This window comes from Phocoena phocoena, chromosome 10 (genome assembly GCF_963924675.1).
Source record: "Phocoena phocoena chromosome 10, mPhoPho1.1, whole genome shotgun sequence".
Taxonomy (NCBI): domain Eukaryota; kingdom Metazoa; phylum Chordata; class Mammalia; order Artiodactyla; family Phocoenidae; genus Phocoena; species Phocoena phocoena.
In genome coordinates, this window is record NC_089228.1 from 23,554,709 (window position 1) to 23,578,015 (window position 23,307).

Consider the following 23,307-nt stretch of genomic DNA (forward strand, 5'->3'; position numbering starts at 1 on the left):
AGAAGCCCAGGGGGTGTGCGAGGGCTAGCGGCCGGGGGCGGGGCCTCGGGGATCGGCAGGGGCTGTGCCCCGGGGAGGCGAGCTGTTAGCGGTTGATTGTTCGGTTGCGAAGTGTGCGGGGTTCTCGCAGAGCGGAGGAGCCGTGCGGAGCCCGCAACTGCGTGCGCGCGCTCTGTCTTCGGCGCTGGGACAGCGAGGCGCACCGGGTCTTTGGAGCAGTGCGGGGTTGGCCGCGCCGTCCAGCCCGGAGTCTGCAGCTGGACGCTCGTAGCGGCGAGGAAGATGCCCACGGGCGCAGAGCTCCGGCTGCGAGCCTGAGCGCCTTCCTCGCAGCGGCGGCGGCACTTGGCGTGCACGGGGACTCCGAAGCCCAGCCAGGAGCGCGGCGGGAGAACGAGGAGTGCCGGCCAAGCACCCTTTGCCCGGATCCGTGGGGTTCGCAGCGGGCACGGGCGGGTCGGCCCGGATGGACGCGGGGTTCGCGGCCCCCTCCGGGCGCTGCGGAGCGGCTCGGGCACCGGGGGCCCGCTGAACGCCGGAGTCGCCGCCGCAGAGAGAACTTGTGCCGGCGGCCATGTCCCGGCGCGGAGCCTAGTGCTGAGCGGAGCCCCCGCTGGCCCGCCCGCGCCTGCGGTCGCCCCGGACCTCGCAGCCCCAGCGCCGGGAGTTCGCTGCGCGCTCCAGACAAGATGGCGCGGCCGGTCCGGCGAGCGCTCGGGGCCCCGCGCCGCTCGCCTTGTCTTCTCCTCCACTGGCTGCTGCTGCTGCTGGTGCTACTTCGGCTGGAGCCCGCATCGGCCGCGGCCGGCCCGCGGGCGCCCTGCGCTGCCGCCTGCACTTGCGCTGGGGACTCGCTGGACTGCGGCGGGCGCGGGCTGGCGGCGCTGCCCGGGGACCTGCCCGCCTGGACGCGGAGCCTGTGAGTGCCGCCCTTTCCGTCCTCCCCGCGGCCCGGGACGCTGTCACTTGGGGACGGGGCGGCAGGGGTGTTTCCCCGGGAAAGGGGTGCGGATTGAGTTGCTTGTATGTGAAGTTGAATGAGCTGGAAAACTGTTCGCGTGGGATCGTAGTGGTGGTCGTTGGGGGTCCGGAGGAGAGAGGGCGTGCGTGCGAAGAAGTCGGGATGGGAAAAGCGTGCGTCTCGTGAGGGTCTGGATGTGCGCGAGCGTGGGTCTTGGGGATCTGGAGGAGGAAAGTGTACCTCGTGGGGGGAAGGATGTGATCGAGCGTGGGTCATGGGGTACGAAGGTGAGCGAGTGTGGGTCTTGAGGTTCTGGAGGAGAAGAAAGTGTCGTGGGGGTCAGGAGGTGAGTGAGCGTGGCTCCTGAAGGCCATCTGGGAGTTGGTGAGTGGGTGGGATTCTGGAGGTAAGAGAATGTGAGTAAAGAGTCAGGAGGTGAGAGTGTATGTCTGTGGGTGGAGAGTGGGAAACATCTGGAGGGGAGAGAGTGAGGAAGTCTGTCTGGGCGTCCCCGGGTGTTTCTTTTTTTCTCTTCTGTAACCCCACTCTCTCTTGTCTGAGCTCCTTGGCCTTCCAGTGGGTAATGAATGAAGGTGACTTTTGCCTGCAGTCTTCCATTTACATTATTTATTAGTGAGAGTGTGTGTAGCCGCCTCCTCATCTCCCCAGGACCTTGGTGGCCCGACTTGGCTCAGGCCCGGGGCAGAAGGACACCCTCTGAGTCCTTCCCTGGAGGACTCCCTGAGTTATCGGGCTTTGAGAGTTCCTGGAGATCTGTGACTGCTGGAAGTTGGTCCTTTTCCACCTGGTTGGCATTTTAGGGAACTGTGTTCCAGACCCTTCCTGTCTGTTCCCTAGGGGACCCATTGGGCTTGACGATCCAGTGGAGTGGGGCCCATCCTCTAGCATTTCTCCTCTATAAATGGTGCAAATTAATTTTGGAGTATTGCTACTTTGGAAGAGGGTGCCAGACTCTGGGTTGATTTAAGCAGAGTGTGTTTTACCCGCAAGAGGCTCTTTTCTGTGCTGTCCGGATTTTGGCCTATCCTGACTTGGTGGGACACTTCTTACAGGAGGTTTGGCAGGAAAACAACACCACCACCACATTAGATTTCTGTAAACATGGTAGAATGTCATAGGCTTTAAAAATTTCTGACAAATCTAGTCCATGAGTCAAAATGCTGTCCAGTCATCAGTAATTAACATTTCTGCAGAACTGTTAGTACCTTCCAGAAGAGGCCTAGGTTGAATAGTTCTGCTTTTCAGTTGAATAATTGGACATCTTTCCTAGAATATAGAAGAGGCACAGTAGTAACCTCAGGCGGGACATTCACTGTTCAAAAAAGAGAAAGAAAACTGGTGACACCGGTTTTAACCAACACCTGTGGCTTGATCTAAGAACATGTGGTCTGGGAATCTGGTTGCCGTGAAGGGAAAGAAGGGAAGTTAATTCCTTTCTGACGTGAAGATCCTGTACCTTTGAGAGCGGGGCACAGATCTTTAGCTTGGACCACGCTGCACACGGGTCACTAGTGATCAGTCCTACAGAGTTATGAAACTGGACCGTTGACTTATGTGTAGGATCTCTCTTCAGTATTCTGCTGTTTCTTTGGAATCCCCTTAGGGAAGACCAGTGATCAAGGTGTGGGTTTTAACACAGGTGGTGGCTGTGTAAGGTAGTGGGAGATAGAGCCCAGCCTTGTCGTTAGGTAGTATTGTATTTAGTTGTGGTAGTCTTGGGTATTGTGGGTTTTCCTTTACATACTCTTAGTTTTTTTAAAAGTTAAATCATGTGGGTGGGATCAGACTAACATCTTAGGTGTTCACCTGTTGGAAGACTGACTCCCAATGCCAGGTGTCAGTGGCATCGTGGGGAAGGCACTTAGTTCAGAAGTGGTGGCTTCCTGGAGAGGACAGGGTGTCCTCTGTTTTCACTTTCCTGTGGCCACAAGATCCACTTTGCCTTGCCCTTTAATTTCTGGAGCAAAACTACTGGTTGTTTGGAGGGCTTTCTGTCTGCCTAAGGAGTGACATTTCACAAGTCATAAATACCTTTAAAATTGCAGTCTTTTCTCTTTTCCTCACACAGTTGATGATTAGTAAATGCCAAACTGGCTGTTTTGAGCTTCAGTTAGACTTGATTATACTGATGATGGTGTTAACTGATTCGATTTTAAGGTATGAGTAGTATGGCTTCTGGTTAGTATGTGGCAATGTGGTATTCAGTACAGAATGTATATCCTTTGAAAAATGTTTGTGAAGTTTTTTTTTCTGATTAAAGAAAAAGCAAGCAAATGTGTTTTTATTTTTCCCTAGACTTCAGATTTCTCCATTTAAGTCAATAGTCTTAGTCTAAATTTTGCATCAGGATATTTATATCTTTTATATTCCTGACTATGATTCAGTAAGACTTTAGGGGAGAAAGTGTCTGTCTATAATATAATAAAATACCTTATAGTTTCACCACGTTTACACCCTCCGAGTCCATTGTGTCTAGCAAATGCTTTGAGCTAGTTTATAACCCCATGAACTAGATTTACTGCAGCTAGTTCAAACAATTTCAGGCTGTGGGTTTGAGATAGAAGGGGACCTGTGGCTTTATGGAATTTTTTTTTTTTTTTTTTTTTTTGATTTTGTAAACAATGCATCTAATTTTGGAGTTGCTCCTAAGCCCCGCATAAGGAAAGTAAAACTCTTTAACAGTGGATGTGAACGCGGTTTGAATAGCAGAACTGGAATGGCGCTGGGAGAAAGGAAAATACGTTCATTCCCAGGGCCTGAGGATAACTTATTCAACACAATAACTTATAGTTGTAGTAGTTGAGCCATTACTTGAGTTTGCCGTCCCATTACGTAGGTGCGATTGGCCTTGTCCAACCAGCACATTCATAAATAGCTCCCAGCACTGCCACTCCCTATTCCAACTTCCCAGAACCTTAGAAGAAGTTGAACTTCTTAGAACTCAGATGTTTGCTTTCTTTGAAATTATTTTGGAGAGCATGGCTTCAGAAGCTGTTTAAGACGCGTTAAACACGATTTACCTTAGACTCTTGTGTGTGGCGTGAAGTTGAGCACAGTATTGCTTGCTTACAGGGTCTGGCAGCTAGCTCAATGATGGCCTAATGGGATTGTGATAGGAAGGCAGGCAGGGCCTTGGAGGAGGAACAAATGATTCTCCTTCTCAGTGTGGAAGGAAGATGACATGGCATTCGGAAGCAAGGACATCCCTTAAAGGTCACCAAGTATGGCTATTCCGAGTCACATTAAGACAACTGTATTGATTTGGGTCTCTTTGTATTTTGTCTCCCTTCGTGTTTGCAGTACCGAAGCTGGGTGACTTAATCGAACCTCTGTTGGTTTGGGCACCAGAGTGGTGCTTATGATTACATTAGAAGATAAACACAGGTCCCATGGTGGTTGCCATTGTAGTTGGGAAGCATAGAGGGCCTTTGTCTTTCAAATTTTACAGCTGTGCTGGAAGGCCCAGGTGTTGGGGTGTTGTGAATTAAGGGTTTGGAAAATATTTTCCATCCTGTTTATGCAAATGAGATTTAAAGTGCAGATGACCAAATTGTTCCAGAACCTAAGCTGAGATTCTTGTGTGTGTGTGTGTGTGTGTGTGTGTGTGTGTGTGTTTAAGAAGTAGATTCTTGTCTGGATTACCCCGAGGTCTTCCCTTCTGCCCATTATCCTCTTTGAGTCTCTGTATCACTTAAGAAGAACTCAGCAGACCATGAGCATCTTCCGATTGGTGGGGGTGGGCAAAGCGTTTTTCTGAATAAGGACCCTTTCGAACACAGGGTAATGGGCAGAGAGAAAATCTGAAAAGTGCAAGTGCTTTTAAAGTTTTGGGCAGCTTTAGTCTGAGCCCAGAGTCCTTTTCTTTGCAACAAGTGTCAGAGGCCTGGCCTCAATTCCCCTGCATGATGGAGCACTTATCTGTTAAGAGTTTTCTGACACTTTTTTTGAGTTAAGTGGAAGTCTGGGAAATGAAATTGGTTGCCTTTTTAAGGGACAGGATTTAAGTCCCTCTGATATGAAATTATGGCCGTAAAATCTAATTTTTGAGGACTGTGAAATTAGGAAGTGCCGGGAGACCCCCAGGACCCAATACAAATGAACTGTGTTGGCCCACGGTGCCTCTTGCCTTTAGGGTACGTCAGGGCTGTTCTTGCTCCTCCTTTCCAAGGGACTGTGTTAAAAAGAAGCGTGCTTTCCTTTTCCGGAATTACACTGGGTCACCAGATTTCCCAACCTTTGGACTTTTGAATGTATTGTCGGTAGTAATTCTTCATCTCCAGAAAGATGACGATTCTGTGCAGAGTAACGAGAGCTGGTTCCCAGTGGACGTCCACATGCGCGGGCCCGCCAGCCCTGCTCCAGGGGCTGCGAGTTTCTCTCCCTGTCGTGTTAATGCCTTGGCCCGAGTTCCCCACGCAGCCTTCCCTGAGCATGTTGGGATGGCCTCTGGCTGACCTTTTTCTCTCCCTCAAACACCACGCTCACAATGAAAGGGCCTCTCCCCCATTCTACAGAGGTGTCTCCCTGGTGCAAAGGCTTTTCAGCATCTTCTCTTTCAGAGTGAACAGGAATGCGAGAGAGCTACTAGGGTTTTGTGTGACTTAACAATGCCCCCGGCCCAGTTCTGTGCACCTGCTGTAGCCCGGAAGGTCTGTTATCCGGGAAAGGAGGTTGTTTAAAATAGCCATTGGTTATTTTAAAAGTGACACCAGAGAGGGAAGTCTGGGAAAGGGATTCGTAGAATTGAAAGTCGCTCAATAAGCAATCAGGGATGTTCGTGGTACCAAGGTCGTTGGCTTAAAACTCAAAGGGATTCCTCTGACTTACCCCATAAGTTGAAAGACTTCAAGTTTCATGAGCAAGCCTGATTTTCAACGACTTGTGAATGAGTTTGGTGATATTAACTCATTGGGGACCTTCCCCCTCCTCAGCAACTGCAACTTGAAACCCTGGGGGTCTTTTAGAGCAGGGCTCTGGGCTGTGTTAATATTCAGAGCTGTTTACAATGGATGCAGTTTCAAAGGCTGAAGGCATTGTCTGGAGACAGGAGGGAGGAGAGGTGGGAGGAAAGTTCCCAGGCAGAGGAGGGGAAGTATCTAAAAATCTCCAATGTTCCCTGGCCGGTGGCGAATTTAGGAACCGTTAGCGGGGTTTTTTAATGACTTAAGCATGGCATTGAACCTGTGGGTCCATTCCATCTACCTCCTGGCTTCAATTCATGGTGTCTGTCAGTAATGTGGCTGTCTTCTGCCCATTAAAGTGTAGGAATCCGTCAGAAACTCAGATCTGTTTTTATGTCCTCATGGAAAGAAGTAGGACTTTGAAGACCAGAGGTTAAAATTTTCACAATAGTTAACCCTCTTGGAGTTATTTTTTCTGTATAACTGCAGGGTTTAGAATAGTAGTCCAGACTTACCTAATAATTGGCCAATTGTAGGACTAAGGCTGAGAAATTTTCTACTGAAGAACCTGATAGACGATTGTTGCCATGAAGCAAAATTAATAGTTAAATCAGGATTACAGAAAAAATGAATATTGTGACTTGTCTGTGGTCTAATTGAAAGTTGCCAATTTGTACCCTGGTTTTGTTTTTTTATGGGTTTTTTTTTTTTTGGTGGGGGCATGCTTATGAATTTTTCTTAGCCAAACGCTTTGTGCTTTAGTATAAACATACTATACTAGTATGTTTATATAATTTAATACTTCACGTGTGGTTTCAATATAAGTACTTTACACATAATCTTCTGAAACGCAAGCTATAAACCCAGTCTGCTTATAAAAGGCGCTCATTTTTTTAAAAAAGCTGCTTCCCTGTTTCCCTGGGTTTCGTGCTTTTCATGTCCTGCCTTCAGGTGTTCGCTTTGTCCTCTGGGTGGGCATTTGATGCCTGATTGTACCCTGGGTCTTGGGTTGGGTTATTGATGGGGAAAAGAGCCGGTGAGGGCAAAGCTTTCCTTCACTCTTACTGTTAATTATTTGGATGCCTCATCCCTGCTGGTCACACCCAGTGCTCACCATTCACTAGGGAATAGTGATGAAGAGATTGGAAATTATTTCTAGGGTCCATTCCTGTCTCCACCACCCTACAGCTGTGTGTGTGATTTGTGGCGAACCTCTTCCCTTTGTTTCTAAAAAGGGGATCATAATATTCTATCTTAAGCTGCTGTGAAGACTAAGTTAGGTGACACGTGTATTCAGCCCAGTCCAGTGTGAATCAGTCACCTCAGGCTAAGGCCCCAGTAACTCACGTTTTGCATCCTCTCATGGCAAGTCTCTCCAAGTCAGAGTTCCTGGTGACAGAGGCTTCCTGGGAAAAGTTTACTTTTCTGATAATGAAGATCTCTTTTGGCGTAAGCAGGTGGCAGGGCTCACAACCCAAACAGCCTTCTGCCGTGAAGTTTTTGGTGGTATGTATAGAGTGAAACTTTATGTGCCCTTGGGAAGCTCAGACAAATTCAGGGGGGAAGCTATGAACAGTTGCAAAAAATTATATGAATTAGGCAATTAGCAAAAGTGATTGAGGTGGTTTATAAATGTATTCCAGTTGTGCAAATACTTCTGTCTACTGAACATTACTCTTCTGGGAGGTGGGGTATGGGAAGGAGGCCGGGAAGTGAGAGGCCCTTAAACTAATAATTTTATCCCATTATTTCCCAGGGTTTCATTGAAACTGAGCCCTATGAGATGCTCGGTCAATTGCTTGGAAACATGCAGATGTGCTCTTCCAATCAAGGGTTAGGTTGCAGACTGGGGCCGGCTGAATCCTGCGCTGTACCCACTTCTCTTTGGAAATGTTTGGGGGAGGAAGTGTGAGGGGAGATGATTGTGGGGTTGTGTGCAGAGAGCTGGAGAGCTCTGACATTTTTCGTTTGTTTTGGTTTGTTTGCCATTGTACAGTAACTTTGTAGGGGACACGGGCAGTGAGCACAGGGTCATCTGAGGAATCTGGCAAGGATGCCACCTGAAAAGCCATTTGCTTTTGCTCATGCACCTGTACCTGAATCCCTTCCCCAGTGAATGGCCATGATTCACAGCCTTGCCCACATGAACGGCTACGATTGTTTGCGTCTTTATTACTATTTAATCTAGCATAACCGGTAAAGCCCATTGTGTGAACAACCAATCCGTTCATCTCTGCAAGTCCTAATACATCTTGGTTTCCTTATGAACCAGGATGCAGGTTCCAATCACTGCTTGTTCAGTTTATCTTGGCAAAAGGTGGCATTCAGAGAGCTTAAAGAAAGCATGGCCTGTCTCTTTTTAAGCACTTTGCATTGATTATTCTTTAAACTTTTATGGTGCCCAGGTCTCTAATCTTTTATGATCTGCAAGTATTTTTTTTTCTCAAGTTGTCTTATTATTAGGAAGAAAATGAATGGAATGGGTGAGGGTCTGCCCTGCAGTAGAGTTGCCTAAATGCTAAGAAACGAGATAATGGAGGGTTTTTTTTTTTTTGCTGATTAAAAGCAAATCACACAACTTCATCTTCTAAGACTCCTTTATACAGCATTTACAAAGTGTCCCCCTCCCCCACCTCCACTTCCTCACTTCCTGTCCTTTGCTCCTTCCACCAGTTTATAATTTGCCATTCAAGTAATGTGGCGCTTATCTTGGCCAGGGCATACATTGCACTGATAAATTGTTTCTCGCTGGATTACCCTACTTGATGATAGCCTGTTAGTTACAATGAGAAGAATTGAGCACTTTAGAACTGGAGAATGGATAATCTCACTTTAGTTCCAAATTTTGTAGTGGCCTTGCTCTTCGTTTGAAAGCATTTGTACCCCCAGCAGTGGCACTTTGGACTGGATGAAAAGACAGTGACACACAGGGCTCGCCTGGGTGACAACTACTCACTGACTGGCAGTTCCCCATCTCCTCCCTCCCCCTCCCCCTCCCCCTCCCTCCCCCCTCCCCCTCCCCCCTCCCTCCCCCCTCCCCCTCCCCCCTCCCTCCCCCTCCCCCTCCCCCCTCCCCCTCCCCTCCCCCCTCCCTCCCTCCTCCCCCTCCCTCCCTCCTCCCCCTCCCCCCTCCCCCCTCCCTCCCTCCTCCCCGTCCCCCTCCCTCCCTCCTCCCCCTCCCTCCTCCCCCTCCCCCCTCCCCCTCCCTCCTCCCCCTCCCCCCTCCCTCCCTCCCCTCCCCCTCCCTCCCTCCTCCCCCTCCCCTCCCTCCCTCCTCCCCCTCCCTCCCCCCTCCCCCCTCCCTCCCTCCTCCCCGTCCCCCTCCCTCCCTCCTCCCCCTCCCTCCTCCCCCTCCCCCCTCCCTCCCTCCCCTCCCCCTCCCTCCCTCCTCCCCCTCCCCTCCCTCCCTCCTCCCCCTCCCCCTCCCTCCCTCCTCCCCCTCCCCCCTCCCTCCCTCCTCCCCCTCCCCCTCCCTCCCTCCTCCCCCTCCCCCCTCCCTCCTCCCTCCCTCCTCCCCCTCCCCCTCCCTCCCCCTCCCCCCTCCTCCCCCTCCCCCCCTCCCTCCTCCCCCTCCCCCTCCCCCCTCCCCTCCCCTCCCTCCTCCCCCCTCCTCCCCCCTCCTCCCCCTCCCTCCTCCCCCTCCCTCCTCCCCTCCTCCCCTCCTCCCCCTCCCCTCCTCCCCCTCCCTCCTCCCCCTCCCCCTCCCCCCTCCTCCCCCTCCCCCTCCTCCCCCTCCCCCCTCCTCCCCTCCCCTCCTCCCCCTCCCCTCCTCCCCCTCCCCTCCTCCCCCTCCCCCCTCCTCCCCCTCCCCCCTCCTCCCCCTTCCCCTCCTCCCCCTTCCCCTCCTCCCCCCTCCCCTCCTCCCCCTCCCCTCCCCCCTCCCCTCCTCCCCCTCCTCTCCCCCCTCCCCTCCCCCTCCCCTCCCCCCTCCCCTCCCCCCTCCCTCCCCTCCCCCCTCCCTCCCCTCCCCCCTCCCCCTCCCCCCTCATTATTTACTTTTGGCTGCATTGGGTCTCTCTTGCTGCACCTGGGTTTTCTCTAGTTGTGACAAGCAGGGACTGCTCTTCTTTGTGCTGTGTGGGCTTCTCATTTCAGTGGCTTCTCTTTGTTGCCAAGCGTGGGCTGTAGGTGCACGGGCTCAGTAGTTGTTGCTCCCGACATGTAGGATCTTCCCAGACCAGGGCTCAAACCCATGTCCCTTGCATTGGCAGGCAGATTATTAACCGCTGCGCCACCAGGGAAGTCCCACAGCTTCTCTTTCTAGTGAGGGGAAGATCTGAAAAGTCTGATTTAAAAAAAAAAAATTCTGAATTAATGGAACATTAGATATGCAGCCAAGAACTTAAAAAACTAAGTCACTTCTGCTGGTATAGGGTGTTTTTTCTTACCTTTTTATTAGGGAGATTACAGGCACCTACACAAGTGGACAGAATAATGTAATGAATTTTATGTACCATCCCCCAGCGTCAACAAATAGCCACTTATGGCTCCTTTTTTTATAAACTTTTTAAAAGTTACTTTCCATTTACAGTTATTGTGAAATATTGGCTATAATCCCTGAGTTGTACAATACATCCTTGAGCCTATCTTGTATCCAGTAGTTTGTACCTCTCATTCCCCACCCGTATATTGCCCCCGCAACTGGTAACCGCTAGTTTGTTCTCTAAGTCTGAGTCTGCTGCTTTTTAGTTATATTCCTTAGTTTGTTGTATTTTTTAGGTTCCACATGTAAGTGATATCATACAGTATTTGTCTTTCTCTGTCTGACTTATTTCACTGAGCATAATGCCCTCCAAGTCCATACACGTTGCTGCAAATGGCGAATTTCGTTCTTTTTTGTTGCTGAATAGTATTCCATTGTGTGTGTGTGTGTGTGTGTGTGTGTGTGTGTGTGTGTGTGTTTGTGTATCACATCTTCTTTATCCATTCATCTATTGATGGGCACAGGTTGTTTCCGTATGTTGGCAGTTTAAGTAATACTGCTGTGAACATTGGGGTGCATGTATCTTTTTGAATTAGTCTTTTTGTTTTTTCGGATATATACCCAGGAGTGGGGTTGCTGGGTCGTATGGTAATTCTATTCTTAGTTTTTTGAGGAGCCTACATACAGTTTTCCACAGTTTGCACCAGTTTACATTCCCACCAACAGTGTACCAGGGTTCCCTTTTCTCCACATCCTCTCCAGCTTTTTTAATTTGTGTTCTTTTTGATGATAATGGCTCCTCTTGTTTGAGCTATGCCTTAATAACACTTGTCCCTTTCCATTTGGAAACAGATCCAAGCATATCACTTCATCTGTAAATGTATAGGTTTTTAAAAATTAAGATATAAGTATTTTTTGAGAAAATTTAAATTTCATTTCATTCACTGTGGGGTGGTTTAAAGAAATGTGAACTTGAAGAGCCTTGGGAAAAAAATCAGCATTTATTTTGAGTCTGTTTTTTCCAAAGGGAATTGTGGTAAGCTATACATTTAAAGAATGTTTATTGAGTGCATACTGTGTACACTCTTAATTTATATGTTCTCAGAATACAGTTTTTCTCTCTCTTGTGGGAGGTACTTAGAAAGTTCTTTTGTGCTAGAGTCTTTTGCCAGAAATGTGTAATTCTGAGGAACTCTCATCTCTCCCCATGTAGCTCTTAATTGGGCGGTTTCTACTATGCTATTAATTGTTGATTAGAATCCTTTAGTGAACAAACATAATTCCGAATGGGTCATTTAAAAAGTGATATTTCAGATATTGTTGGTTAATAGAGGGGTAATTAGCCATTGGTTGTAGTTAAGTCATGAGTCTGAATTGAGTTAACTATTGTTTACTTTGTAAGGCCGGGACCTTCCAGCTGTGGCTGCTTGAGGCTGCTTTAAATAGAGTTCGAGGCACCCTGGAAGAAAATCCCCCAAAAGCAAAGAACTACAGTCCTGGAACCCTCTGTGCTTGATTTAAACTTCACACAGATTTGAAAATGCTTTTCTTCAAGTAGCTGCAGAATGCTTTGGTTTTGTTTTGTCAAAGTCCATAGTTTAATTTCTCCACAGCCTGTTACTTTGTTGGTTAGGAGAGCCTTTTAGGACAGATTTCATGCTGGTTGCAGCTTAATTAGGAATCCAAATGGGAGTTACATAGTCATTCACTTTATCAAAGTCTGTGGAATGATTTCCGTATTCTGTTTCTGAAAATCGAATTCTGTGTAGATTATGTAGTCTTCGTTGGTTTTAAATGCTGTCCAACACGGTCAGGTTAAGCTCATGGTTGTTTTAAGCTTAATTAAATTGATATCATATTTGATTAGATACCATCTTACATGGATACTGTGTTTAGGAAAGTGGAAACACAGTCCAAAGTGTTTAAGAAAGATTTAACAGGGGAGGAGGTGCAGGGTTGGGGGTACTTAGAATTGAGAAATTGACTGAGTTTAATTTCAGTTTTGTAAGTTAGGAGAAATTCATTCTTTCATCTGATTTCAGCAGTGTGATACTTTGGTCCAGCAACATGCATCTTATATTTTAATTTTTTTTTTTTTAATTAAAAACATTTTTTTTTTCCTGTGATTTCCTCCCTCCACCTGGGCTGGTGTGAGTTTCTGGCACACGAGCTCCCAGTGCTTGCAAAACTTATAAACAGCCAGAAGAGCTTGTTGCTTCCAGGAAGTTGGTTGTTGATCCAGCAACGTGATGGATGCAGAAGCTACAGCTCAAATGGGATGGGGTTTCCTTTCGTCTTGGGAGGAGAGGAGATCCAGAAAGCGATCTGAAATGTTTTATAGCTCTTGAGGTCTGCCTCATCCCAAATTCCTTTGAATGTTTTCTCAGATTTGGTGTCTGTGTGGGACTCTTGGCCACAGTGGTTTGGCCTCATCGATGGTTGTGTTTTGTCCAAGAGAAAAATCTTCTATGGAGCTTTTTGGATTCTTTCACAAGTTCATTTGAAACAGTACTGTGAATTGATTAAATTATATTACATTCCAGACTGTCCTAAAATAAAGACTTGTTGAACTCAAATATTTTTTTTGTGGGGGGCTGTCTAGGGAACTTTATTATATGTGAAATCTGGGAGCTCAGTGTATCTTTCTGGGCAGAAATGAGCCCACATTTTCAAGAACCCCTTCTTAAAGGGGTTCTTGACCAAAGAGCGCTAAAAATTATTGACCTAAAAGGAAAAAGAATAGTTGTCTTAAAGCTGTGAAGGCAGGAATGTGGATGGATGGAAAAGAGCCCATGGCTGGGTATCAGGAGACTTTGGGGTTTTGTCCCAGCTCTGCCCCTGATTGGCAGTGTGACCTTGAGCTGATCAGTTAATTTCCTTTCTGTAAAGGGGATGTATGACTTCTACATACATACAGGCATATGAGTCTATCCGAATTGAAACAAACAAGGAATAAACTGACTACTCATTGGCTGGTAAGAATCAGTCAATTGATCTGTGTGTCTAGGATACTTACTTAAAAGTCACCTTTGTATATTTGGTGTTTCTGAGTGGAATCCTCAGATGGATGCCCTGGGCAGCAAAGGGAAACATGGTGTGCTAGGGGGACTGTCAGTGAGGGAGTTAATGCAGGGGGCAAATACTCCACCGTATTTCTTTCTTTGATCGTTGCCTCTTTTTCCCTCTGACCTGAAGAAAACTATGGAAGCTAGCGCAGACCTACTTTCGATCTTCAATTTAGCGTTTTAAGATCTTAGGTCACAAAAGGCAAATAAATTAAGGGCCTGTTTTTTCAAGAGTCAATTATCTCTGCCTTTCTTAGGGCCACTGCAGGCAGCATCTCTCTCGAGTGGGCCTTCACTGCGTAGTTCTGATGAGTGAAGTTGTAGGTGGTGTTGATAAGCTGCCTGAAGGGAGTAGATGAGCCACCTGTAGCCGATTCACTAGTAATCGCCTGAGGAAGGGCAGCTACACACCCCTTCATCAGTCCTCTCTGAGCTGGCTCGCCATTGACAACATGCAGGGAAGGCGGTGGGTATCAGCGTAGCTTTTAACCCTTTCAACAGGGAGCTCTTTTGAGGTTGCCTTTCAAGGTGGAAACTCAACAGCTTAATATGTACAGTCCAGGGGCTTGAGTTCTCCACTTTTGAAGTCTTTCTCGTACTCTTTTTTTGGTCAAGTTCATACCAAGTGACCCATCTGCCTGGGTCTTCATTGGTTCCCTCTTGGTCAAACACTGGTCTTGAAAATTGTGGTCCTTGTCACAATTGGACTCCTTAGAAGACTTTGTCGTGCCGAGCCTGGGAGCTTTTCTTTTCTGTGTCCTGAATATCCACCTTTCTTCCACGTGGAGTTTGTTTGTGCCGTCAGTGGAATCTCTTGGGCTTTTCTATCCCTTCCGCTCATTCTTTGTCACGTACACTTTCGTAAGGTGGAAGCTTTGGATTTTTCTCTCTTTTTTTTCTTTAGAACTAGTTCTTGGAATCTGGAACCTTGTTTGGGGCTACAGCTAAAATACAATGAAGTTGGAGGCACAATTAGTGGTTTAGAACTTCTTGACAGGAAGTTTAACAAGAGTTAGGGACTACTTTAGGACTAAAGGAAATGGTCCAAAGAACTAGACTTTCATTTTTTTTATTATTCTCCCTTTAAGACCTAAAGGTGGCCTTTGCCCAGGTGCTTTCTGAGATCAAAATAGGCCAAATAGTCCCCCCACTCTTCCACAAGCTTCTTTTGTCAACATTAGACACTCTCTCTGTTATTCGCTTGACTTTGTTCCGATGGATTTATTATTTCTATCTTGTCCTCTCCCAGAAGAAAGCGTCTCTCTGGTTAGGTGAGTTTTCACACATCCCTGTCTCTTTTTCTCCACTTAGACTTGAAAGCAGCAGGATTGCTCACTTTCATGTACCCAGGAATCCTTGATAATTATTTGTTTGTTGCCCGATAGCTCTCCTTCTTGGGGCTTGGTGCACCTTTTTTCTGGGCAGAAAGGATCCCATGTTTTCATTGTGTCTGGAAAGGGTTCTGTAATTTACCCTCCAAGTGTGATTACTCCTAATTGACCTGTGCTGAGGACTCAACAAAAGGGTTTTTTGGAGTTGAGATATAAGGAGTAAAAGGCCATTTTCTTTGTGCTGAAGATCTGTTTTCCCGTGAAGAGCCAGCTGATGGGTAAAGGGATACATTCAGGAACTTCAATCATGGTACTTCCTGTAGCGGGGACCTTCAGGGCGAACGCATAGCTTGCGTTTTGTCTGAATTTATATGTTGAAGAGCACTTTTGCAGAGAATATTTGACCTAAAACAAAAACTGTGGATGGGCCTCCCTTCCTTTACCCTTTACCCTTATTTTCTACTCTCTGCTTGAGAACCACTTCAAAGAATCAGATGTGTTGGTGCCAGACGCCATGCAGTTATTGTTAAAAGAATTTGGAAATATAATTGAAAACAAACTTTGTTGAGCAGAGCAGATCTAGGCGAGTTCTTACTTTGAGGGAGAAGGGAATTCCAAGTTTTTGCTCTATTTGGAGCTGATGTCTCTGAACACTTGTTCTGCGAGATGAATCATCTGTGAATTCTACATCTGGGAGTTATATATTGGGAAATGGCATTCTTTTTAAATGTAGAAGAAACACAAAAGCTTAAAGTTACATTGTAGTTGGAAAATTCTAGTCAGAGTTTTAAAAAATGAGCACTGAGGTGAAATTGGCAGAATGATTGGACATGAGCTTGTGATCCCTGAAATAGACATGTCCATATTTGGAAAGCAGTATGACGGCCACACTTATTTACCGAGACCCCCTCCCTTTGTTTTGAGACAGATGACATTTAAAAAAAGTTTTATGAACATCAACTTATCCGAATCATTAGTTAAGGCACATGTGACATGAGAGTCTGAATTTATTTTAGCATTTGTCTTGAACTTTTAAAGTTTAAGCTGTGTTAACCCATGAAAAGGCCAGAACGGTGCAGCATTTCAGGATCTCCTGGGGAAGATAATACTGTGTTCCTGTCCTCTACAAAGCCCCCTTCACGTCCCATGTGTGGTGGTGGGTGTGTTGGTGGTGGAGATGAGGCAGCCATGCTTTTAGGTGGTACAGTGGTAGTGGTGGTGCTTGTGTCTACCGTCCTGGGTGACTCTGGGCAGTTTACTTAGCTTCCCTCTGACTCCATTCCCTCTTATGTTAAATGAGGATAATCATAGTGCCCACCTCACTAAACTTGTTATGAGGACAAAATTGAAATACTTTATAATTGTTAGAAGGGAGCCCAACACATAGCAGTAAGTTTGTGTTTTTGCATCAGGACACATGGACATGCACTCATTTAACTGTCATCTTCACTCTGTGAAATATCTTATGTCTTTGTTATGCCTGAGGCCCAGAGTGGTTGAATTAACCTGCCCAGAATCTAGCACCTTTCCAGAGTTAGAACCCACACCCGACTCTACATAGCGGTATTTAGAAAGAATACAGTAAGACTGGCGTTGTCTGCTTTTTTGTGTTTCTCTTGCCTCCCTTTCGAGTTTCTGAATTCCTTGAGGCCTGTGATTGGCCGATCACCTCCTTGGTGGCCTGAAGCACCTAACACTTAGTTCTATGGACGGTGCTCCGTAAATGGTGTCTAGAAGAGCACGTGTCTTCGTTGGCAGGCTGGTGTGTCAGCATCCATTTCTGTGTGCCCCTTTGGTGCAGGGGGTGGCAGCCTGCGCGTATGTCTCGCCATCTGTTGTTTATTGTTTCTGCGAGGTTGTGGTTTGTGTTCCTGTTCTATGTTTCTTTGGTTTCTGGAGCAACTGCGAATATTATATGCCCGGGGATCAAAAAAAGTAAACTATTTATAAACAGTAAAGTATCCTTGGGTTTGGAAAGTGTTTTTCTCAAATGCGTGTGTATTTGGTGGCTTTATTATAATCCCACTGATGTATCGGCAGACAATTTGCAGATCGAGGCACATTTAAAAGATGGGCGAGTCCTAGGCTGGCCTTGTGTAACCGGCTTACAAACAGCCTTGGTCCTAAGGCCCTGGTGTTAACACTGACCTGAGTGGTGTATTTTTAACTCAAGAACGTATAAACAGTTAGGCCAGCCGATGGAGTGTGTACTCTGCCTGAGGTCCTTGGTATGCCTTGGGCTATGCGGCCCTGTGAGCTGTATGTCGTCCTGGGAGACTGCCGTGGCCATCAGTGACCCACTGCCCGCCACCCCCACCCCTTCATTTTAAGAAAGGACTACAGCAAAGATGGAAAGAAGGTGATTAGGTGGATAAATTTTATGTTCAGTTTTCTTCTATAATCTTTGTGTTATGCAGACTTTACGGGAAGTAGAAAACTTTTTACTCCCATCTCTTCTGCTCCACCCCCTCCAGCCATGGGGATCTTGGCAGGAGTCACACATTGGAACATACCACTCCCATTGCCTAACTGCCCTGGCCGTCCACCTGCCTCTCCAGCTTCATCGATCCTTCCTACCTGGTTCCGTGTGCACCGGCCACCCCTTGGGACTTTTTCCAGGCTCTTGGAATACTGCACGCGTCACGTGTCCCTTACATCCTCTTCCCTCCGCCTGGAGGAGCGTTCTTCCCTCTCTGCCTTGCAAACTGCTGCACATCCCCCTTAAATGTCTCTTCTCCTGGAGACCTTTGCTGACCTTCCCTCTGGGTTAGATTCCTGCCTCAGGAACCCTGCAGTACTTCATACAGAAGTTCCATGTCCTGATTTGATTAATATCTCATTCCCCCGTTAAACTGTGTCAACGCCATGGAAGCAGGGACTGGCTTTGGTTCAGACCCACTGTTATGCTCCCATAATCTGGCATAAAGCCTGGGACACATTAAATGCTCAGGACAGATAGGGGGAGCTGTTGGTATCCATTCTCTTGGGGGTGGCCAGAAAGTTTGTTCGGTTGATGAGCATGTTGAGTAAAGTTCTTGGTGAAAGTGAAAAAATGTGTCTTATTTTTACTTAAAACTGAACGAACTTTTTAGCCAACCCAGTATGTCGTCCTGAAAGTCTTACAGAAATACCCTTCCCAGACAACTGGGATAATTTAACCCTCCCAGGGGCTCAGCTGTCTGTCATTTCTATACCTTGTCTCTTTGACAGTTTGATAGTTTCCTCCATCCTCCACCAAATATTCGTGTTGAGGAACTTAAAAGAATGGAAAGGAAGAAGAAAGAAATGGCAGCCAAGTGGAGAGATGACAAGTACAGGCAGCTGCCATGCCATACGAAGAACTGACTGTCATTTTAGTCCCTCTGTTCTGGGAAGGTGGCTGTTAAAAGCCCATATCCAAGTACTGTTCCTGAAACCCGTTTCCAGTTTAAGGGACTTGCCTTCCTTCTGGGTCTCTGGTGTCAGGTGGACCAGGCCCGGCACCTTCCTCCGTGTTGTGTTTGGCAAGGGAGCCCACAGTGCATTTTCCACCTGCCTCCATGTTCTCTTCTCTGCTCTCTTGCTGGAGCCAATGTTTGGAATCCATTTTTGCAGAGTCGACACTGCGGGGGAGGGTTGCGTCTTACCTAGACCGAGGCTGTCTCGGCACCCTTCCCCTGTGGTTATTTATGCTGAGCCCTGGCCAGGCAGCTGGTTTGGGTTGCCTGGCTCTCCTTTACTTTGCTAAGACCTCTACTTTGACAGAGGGGATGACCAGACCAGGGTCATTTTTTTTCTTCCTCTTTGCTGGCAGAGAGAAAGGCTGTTCTCCTCGACCAGATGAGTTATAAGAACACTAAGGGCAGCGGCTTTCCTGGTGGTGCAGTGGTTAAGAATCCACCTGTCAATGCAGGGGACATGGGTTCGAGCCCTGGTCCAGGAAGATCCCACGTGCCGTGGAGCAACTAAGCCCGCGAGCCACAACTACTGAGCCCGTGTGCCGGAACTACCGAAGCCCACGCCCTTAGAGCCTGTGCTCCGTTACAGGAGAAGCCACTGCAGTCAGAAGCCTGCGCACCGCAACGAAGAGTAGCCCCCGCTGGCTGCAACTCGAGAAAGCCCATGGGCAGCAGTGAAGACCCAATGCAGCCAAAAATAAATAAATACATACATACATACATATATACATACACACACTAAGGGCAGGTTACTGTGCCCTCAGTGGTTCAGTCCAAAGTAGAAACTTAAGGATTTCCCTGGTGGCACAGTGGTTAAGAATCCACCTGCCATTGCAGGGTACATGGGTTCGATCCCAGGTCCGGGAAGATCTCACATGCCACGGAGCAACTAAGCCCGTGAGCCACAACTACTGAGCCTGCGCTCTAGAGCCCATTAGCCACAACTACTGAGCCCATGCACCACAACTGCTGAAGCCTGCGCGTCTAGAGCCCGTGCTCTGCAGCAAGAGAAGCCCCCGTTCGCTGCAACTAGAGAAAGACCGCGCGCAGCAACGAAGACCCAACGCAGCCAAGAATAAATAAATAAATTTATTAAAAATAATAGAAACTTAGAGAGAAGCTTCCAGTGGCTGGAGGCAGTTTGGGCAGGCAGTTTTCTAAATCTGGCCCCTTTTAGCCTGGTCCTCAGGTGTCGGCAGTCCCCCAGAGATGCTAACAGGAGGCAGTGGAAAAGCTGTGTTCTGCCTGTTGCGCTCTGCTTCAGATGTTTATTTTAATGGTGTCAAGGTCTTGGGCTCTGTAGGAAGACCCTTTTGTACCCGGTAAGCTGAGGAAGGTGACTTGATGTTAAAGGGGTTTTGTGCCATTAACCTGCTAGCCTAGTTACCATGCATTTATTTAATTTAATTGACTGATTGATTGATTTGCTGTGCCGCACAGCTCGCGGGATCTTAGTTCCCTGACCAGGGATTTAACCTGCGCCCTCAGCAGTGAAAGCCCCGAATCCTAACCACCGGACCACCAGGGAATTCCCTGTGAATTTACTTTATTTACTTTTAATTTTCTGGTGACACATGGTAGACACATATAGTGCATAAAGAGGAAACTACACAAGAAAAAAGAATAATTGATCTTATTCTCCATTGATAAATATCACTTTGGTGTATACATTTCCAGTAATGTCTGTGGTTGAGTAGTATTTCAAGTTATATTTTTTTAAACAAAATTAGGGTTACTATTCTCCTGTAATTCTGCTTTTAAAAAAATTTTTAATCGAGGAATAATTGACATGTAACATTATATTCATTTCAGGTGTATGTACAACAGAACGTGTGCTTTTTTTTAAGACTCAGTATCATCAATATTTTCTCCAACTTTAAACATTTAAATAAATATGGTTTAAGTTATAATTAGACTTCCCTGCTATTGTGTATTTAGGTTTTTTCTTAAACTGTGGTAAACATCCTTATACATATATGTTTATACATCTCTTATTTCCTTAGGATGAGTTAAATCTAAGTTGCTCTGGATATGCAGACTTCTTAAGACTTGGCACTGCTGTTCCTAAGAGGCCACAGATTTAAGATTTACATGTGAAATTTTGCCCGTTTTCCCTTCACAAACATGAGATTGCTATCTTTCTCTAACCACACGCCAGTTTAATACATGGAAATGGCATTGGATTACTTTAATCTGTGTTTCTTCGGTTGGCGAGGCTGCAGATCTTTGCTGGTGTTACCCATGGACACTTCCTTTTTTTTAAGTTTCCTTCTTTTTCTCAGGCTCTGTTAGCCAAACAATTTCTCTTAGTGCCCTCAACTGTGAACTTCGGTCTCGAACACACATCCATATCCCTAATACTTAGAGGTGATGTGTTTCTGAAAGCATGAAAAGCCTCCCCCCGCCCCCGGTGTCATTGCCTGGAAAACTGTGCTTATGTGTGAGTGTGTCCATTTCCTAGTTCGGTTTTGCCTCTGAACTAGGAAATGCCTGTGTGTTCTTCTTAGACCAGAGTTGATTGTGCGTCCCAGAGGGGGATGTCACAGTGGCTTTGTGGGTCCCCAGAAGTCACCCCGGCCTGCCACCCTGCCTGCAGAGCAAGCCCGCCTATGCCCAACCCACCCCACCCCATCTGTGGCCGGCATGCCTGGCACCTCCAGCTGGTAGGAATCAGAGCAGATTAGCGTGGCGGAGAACCCTTCAGGAACAGCTTCCAGCAAATGGAAATTATTTTAAAACAAATTGATGTGGTTTTTCTGTCAAACCTACTTGGAGCATAAACAAGGTTGGACGGTAAGCAGCTTCCCTTCCACAAACGAGCCCGTGTTTAGAATGTGGCTTTTGGCAAAGTAAACATGGTCTCGAAAGTGAGTTGTCCTGGTGTGTGTCTGATTTGAAAAGTAAAAGTAGTGCCCTCCCCAGCATCCTTGTAGACTGCCTGATGGCCCTTGGGATGTCCCTTCTCGCTCATCTGTCTTCCTGCCGCAAATATCATGACTTCCTGGAAAGGTTTAAAAGGTAAGGAGTAATTTGGTGTTGAAAGGGAAGGAAACGCCAGGTTCATTTCTGTGGTAAGATCAACATTTTAATCTTACCCCCTTGCCAGGAATATCAAAAACATCTTGTGAAATAACGTAGCTCTGTATGAGTGTGGGCGTGTGGACACACGTACCCTTTGACCTGGGCATCTTTGAATTGTCTGTGCCTTACAAGGTAGTTCCTCCATCCCAGGGACAATGTCGGCTTTATTCAATTGGCCACAGCCTCCCTAGAAGGCGAAACAATGCTTTTAATGTTCTGATTATATATTAATGAACAACCAGGCCAAGGGACACTTGCCAAAAAAGCTACAAAGTGAGAAAGCCACCAATATCAGAGTGAACTTTGCACTCTGAAAGTGTGAATGATGTTGGGTGAAAGAAGTTTATTGCATAAGGGGAGCAACTGGAATCTCTTTGATGTTGGTTGGCATCCTGGCCCCATTAGACTTTTGGACTTCCCAGTTAACTGCATGTTTGCTGGCGAGGGCTGGGCTGTGGTGTGGTACCTACAGTCTAGGGGGACACGTTCTTGACCAGAAGGGACCCAGCACACCTGTGGGGGAAGGTGGGGAGGGCAGGGGATGTGGAGGTGTTGGCCATTTGCATCTGCTTTCAATCAGCGTCAACAAATTTTTAATATAAAACTGAAACGTATAGTCTCACCCCCCTGCCGACTTTTCCTCTGGAAGGACTTTTCCTGAAATAGCATGCTCTTTTTCTAAAATCTGCCTGCCTGAACCACAGAAAGGGGTCAGATCTTAATCAGTTAGATCTTAATCTAGCTAATTTATTTTCTCCCCATTGTGGTGACATTTCCTCCTGCCTCTGGCTTGTTCTTCATTTTCGAATGGCTGGCCGTCGGGAAAACCCTGCTTTCCACAGCCTTATTAAATAATTACTGAAAAAAGAAGAAAAAAATGCTCTTTTGAAATCTTGAGAATTTGTTTTCTGTGGGGGGATAAACTCCAGCTGAGGTTTTCCACTTCTGACAGATTCATGGGCAGAGCCATGGTCATGAGTGTAGTAATACAGTTTAGGAAGCAAGAAGGAGTTGACTGGGTGGGAGGGGTTTCAGAGGTGGTACCGTGCCTTTACCATCTGAAATGTGCATATTTTGCCTGTACCCCACTTCATTTATCTCCTAGCACTTAGAGGAAAAGGTTGTTTCTGCATTTGTGTGGTAGAGAAGTAGCTAGGTGGCATTTTCAGTCTGGAATTTTGAAAGCCTGTTAAGGCAGAAGGTTTTGTGTTTTGTTTTTTTATAGCAGATCCATTGAAATATCATTTCAGTATCATAGAAGCCATCCTTTTTTTTTTTTTTTTTTTTTTTTTTTTTTTTTGCGGTACGCGGGCCTCTCACTGTTGTGGCCTCTCCCGTTGCGGAGCACAGGCTCCGGATGCGCAGGCTCAGCGGCCATGGCTCACGGGCCTGACCGCTCCGCGGCATGTGGGATCTTCCCGGACCGGGGCACGAACCCATGTCCCCTGCATCGGCAGGCGGACTCTCAACCACTGCGCCACCAGGGAAGCCCAGAAGCCATCCTTTTAAACTATGTGATTCAGGGTTTTTAGTATATTCACAGAGTTGTACAACCGTCACTACTAATTCTAGCACATCTTCATCACCGAGGGACAAAACCCTATTCCCTTAGCAGCTCCCCCCCCCACTCTTTCTTCTTCTCAACCCCTGGCAACATCTGCTTTCTGTCCCTCTGGATTTGCCTATTCTGGACATTTCATATAAATGGAATCATATGATAAGTGGCCTTTTGTGTCTGGGTTCTTCCATGTCGTAGCATGTATCAGCAGTTCTTTCCTTTTTATGGCTGAATAATATTCCCTTGTTTGGATAGACCACACTGGGTTTATCCGTTCATGAGTTGATGGACTTTTTGGCTAATGTGAATAATGCTGCTATGAACATCGGTGTACAACTTCTTGTATGAATGTGTGTTTTCATGTGTCTTGGGGAGATACCTAGGACTGGAATTGCTGGGTCGTATGGTAACTGTGTTTGAGAAGCTGCTGGGCTGTTTTGCACGGAAGCTGCACACCCCCTTTTGCAATTTCAGCAGCAGCAAATAAAGGTTCCCATTTCTCCTCAGCCTCACCAATACTTGTTATCAT

The 23,307-nt window shown here is 46.9% G+C and overlaps 1 protein-coding gene across 2 annotated transcripts in view; it reads left to right on the forward strand.

The window, feature by feature from the left end:
- Positions 1-689: 689 nt before the first annotated feature.
- LRIG1 (leucine rich repeats and immunoglobulin like domains 1) overlaps positions 690-23,307 on the forward strand; it is a 118,387-nt gene continuing 95,769 nt past the window's right edge. For both annotated transcript variants that reach the window (XM_065884546.1, XM_065884548.1), the window contains exon 1: positions 690-919. In XM_065884546.1, the coding sequence (XP_065740618.1) occupies positions 690-919 (230 nt within the window). The remainder of the gene's footprint in view (positions 920-23,307) is intronic.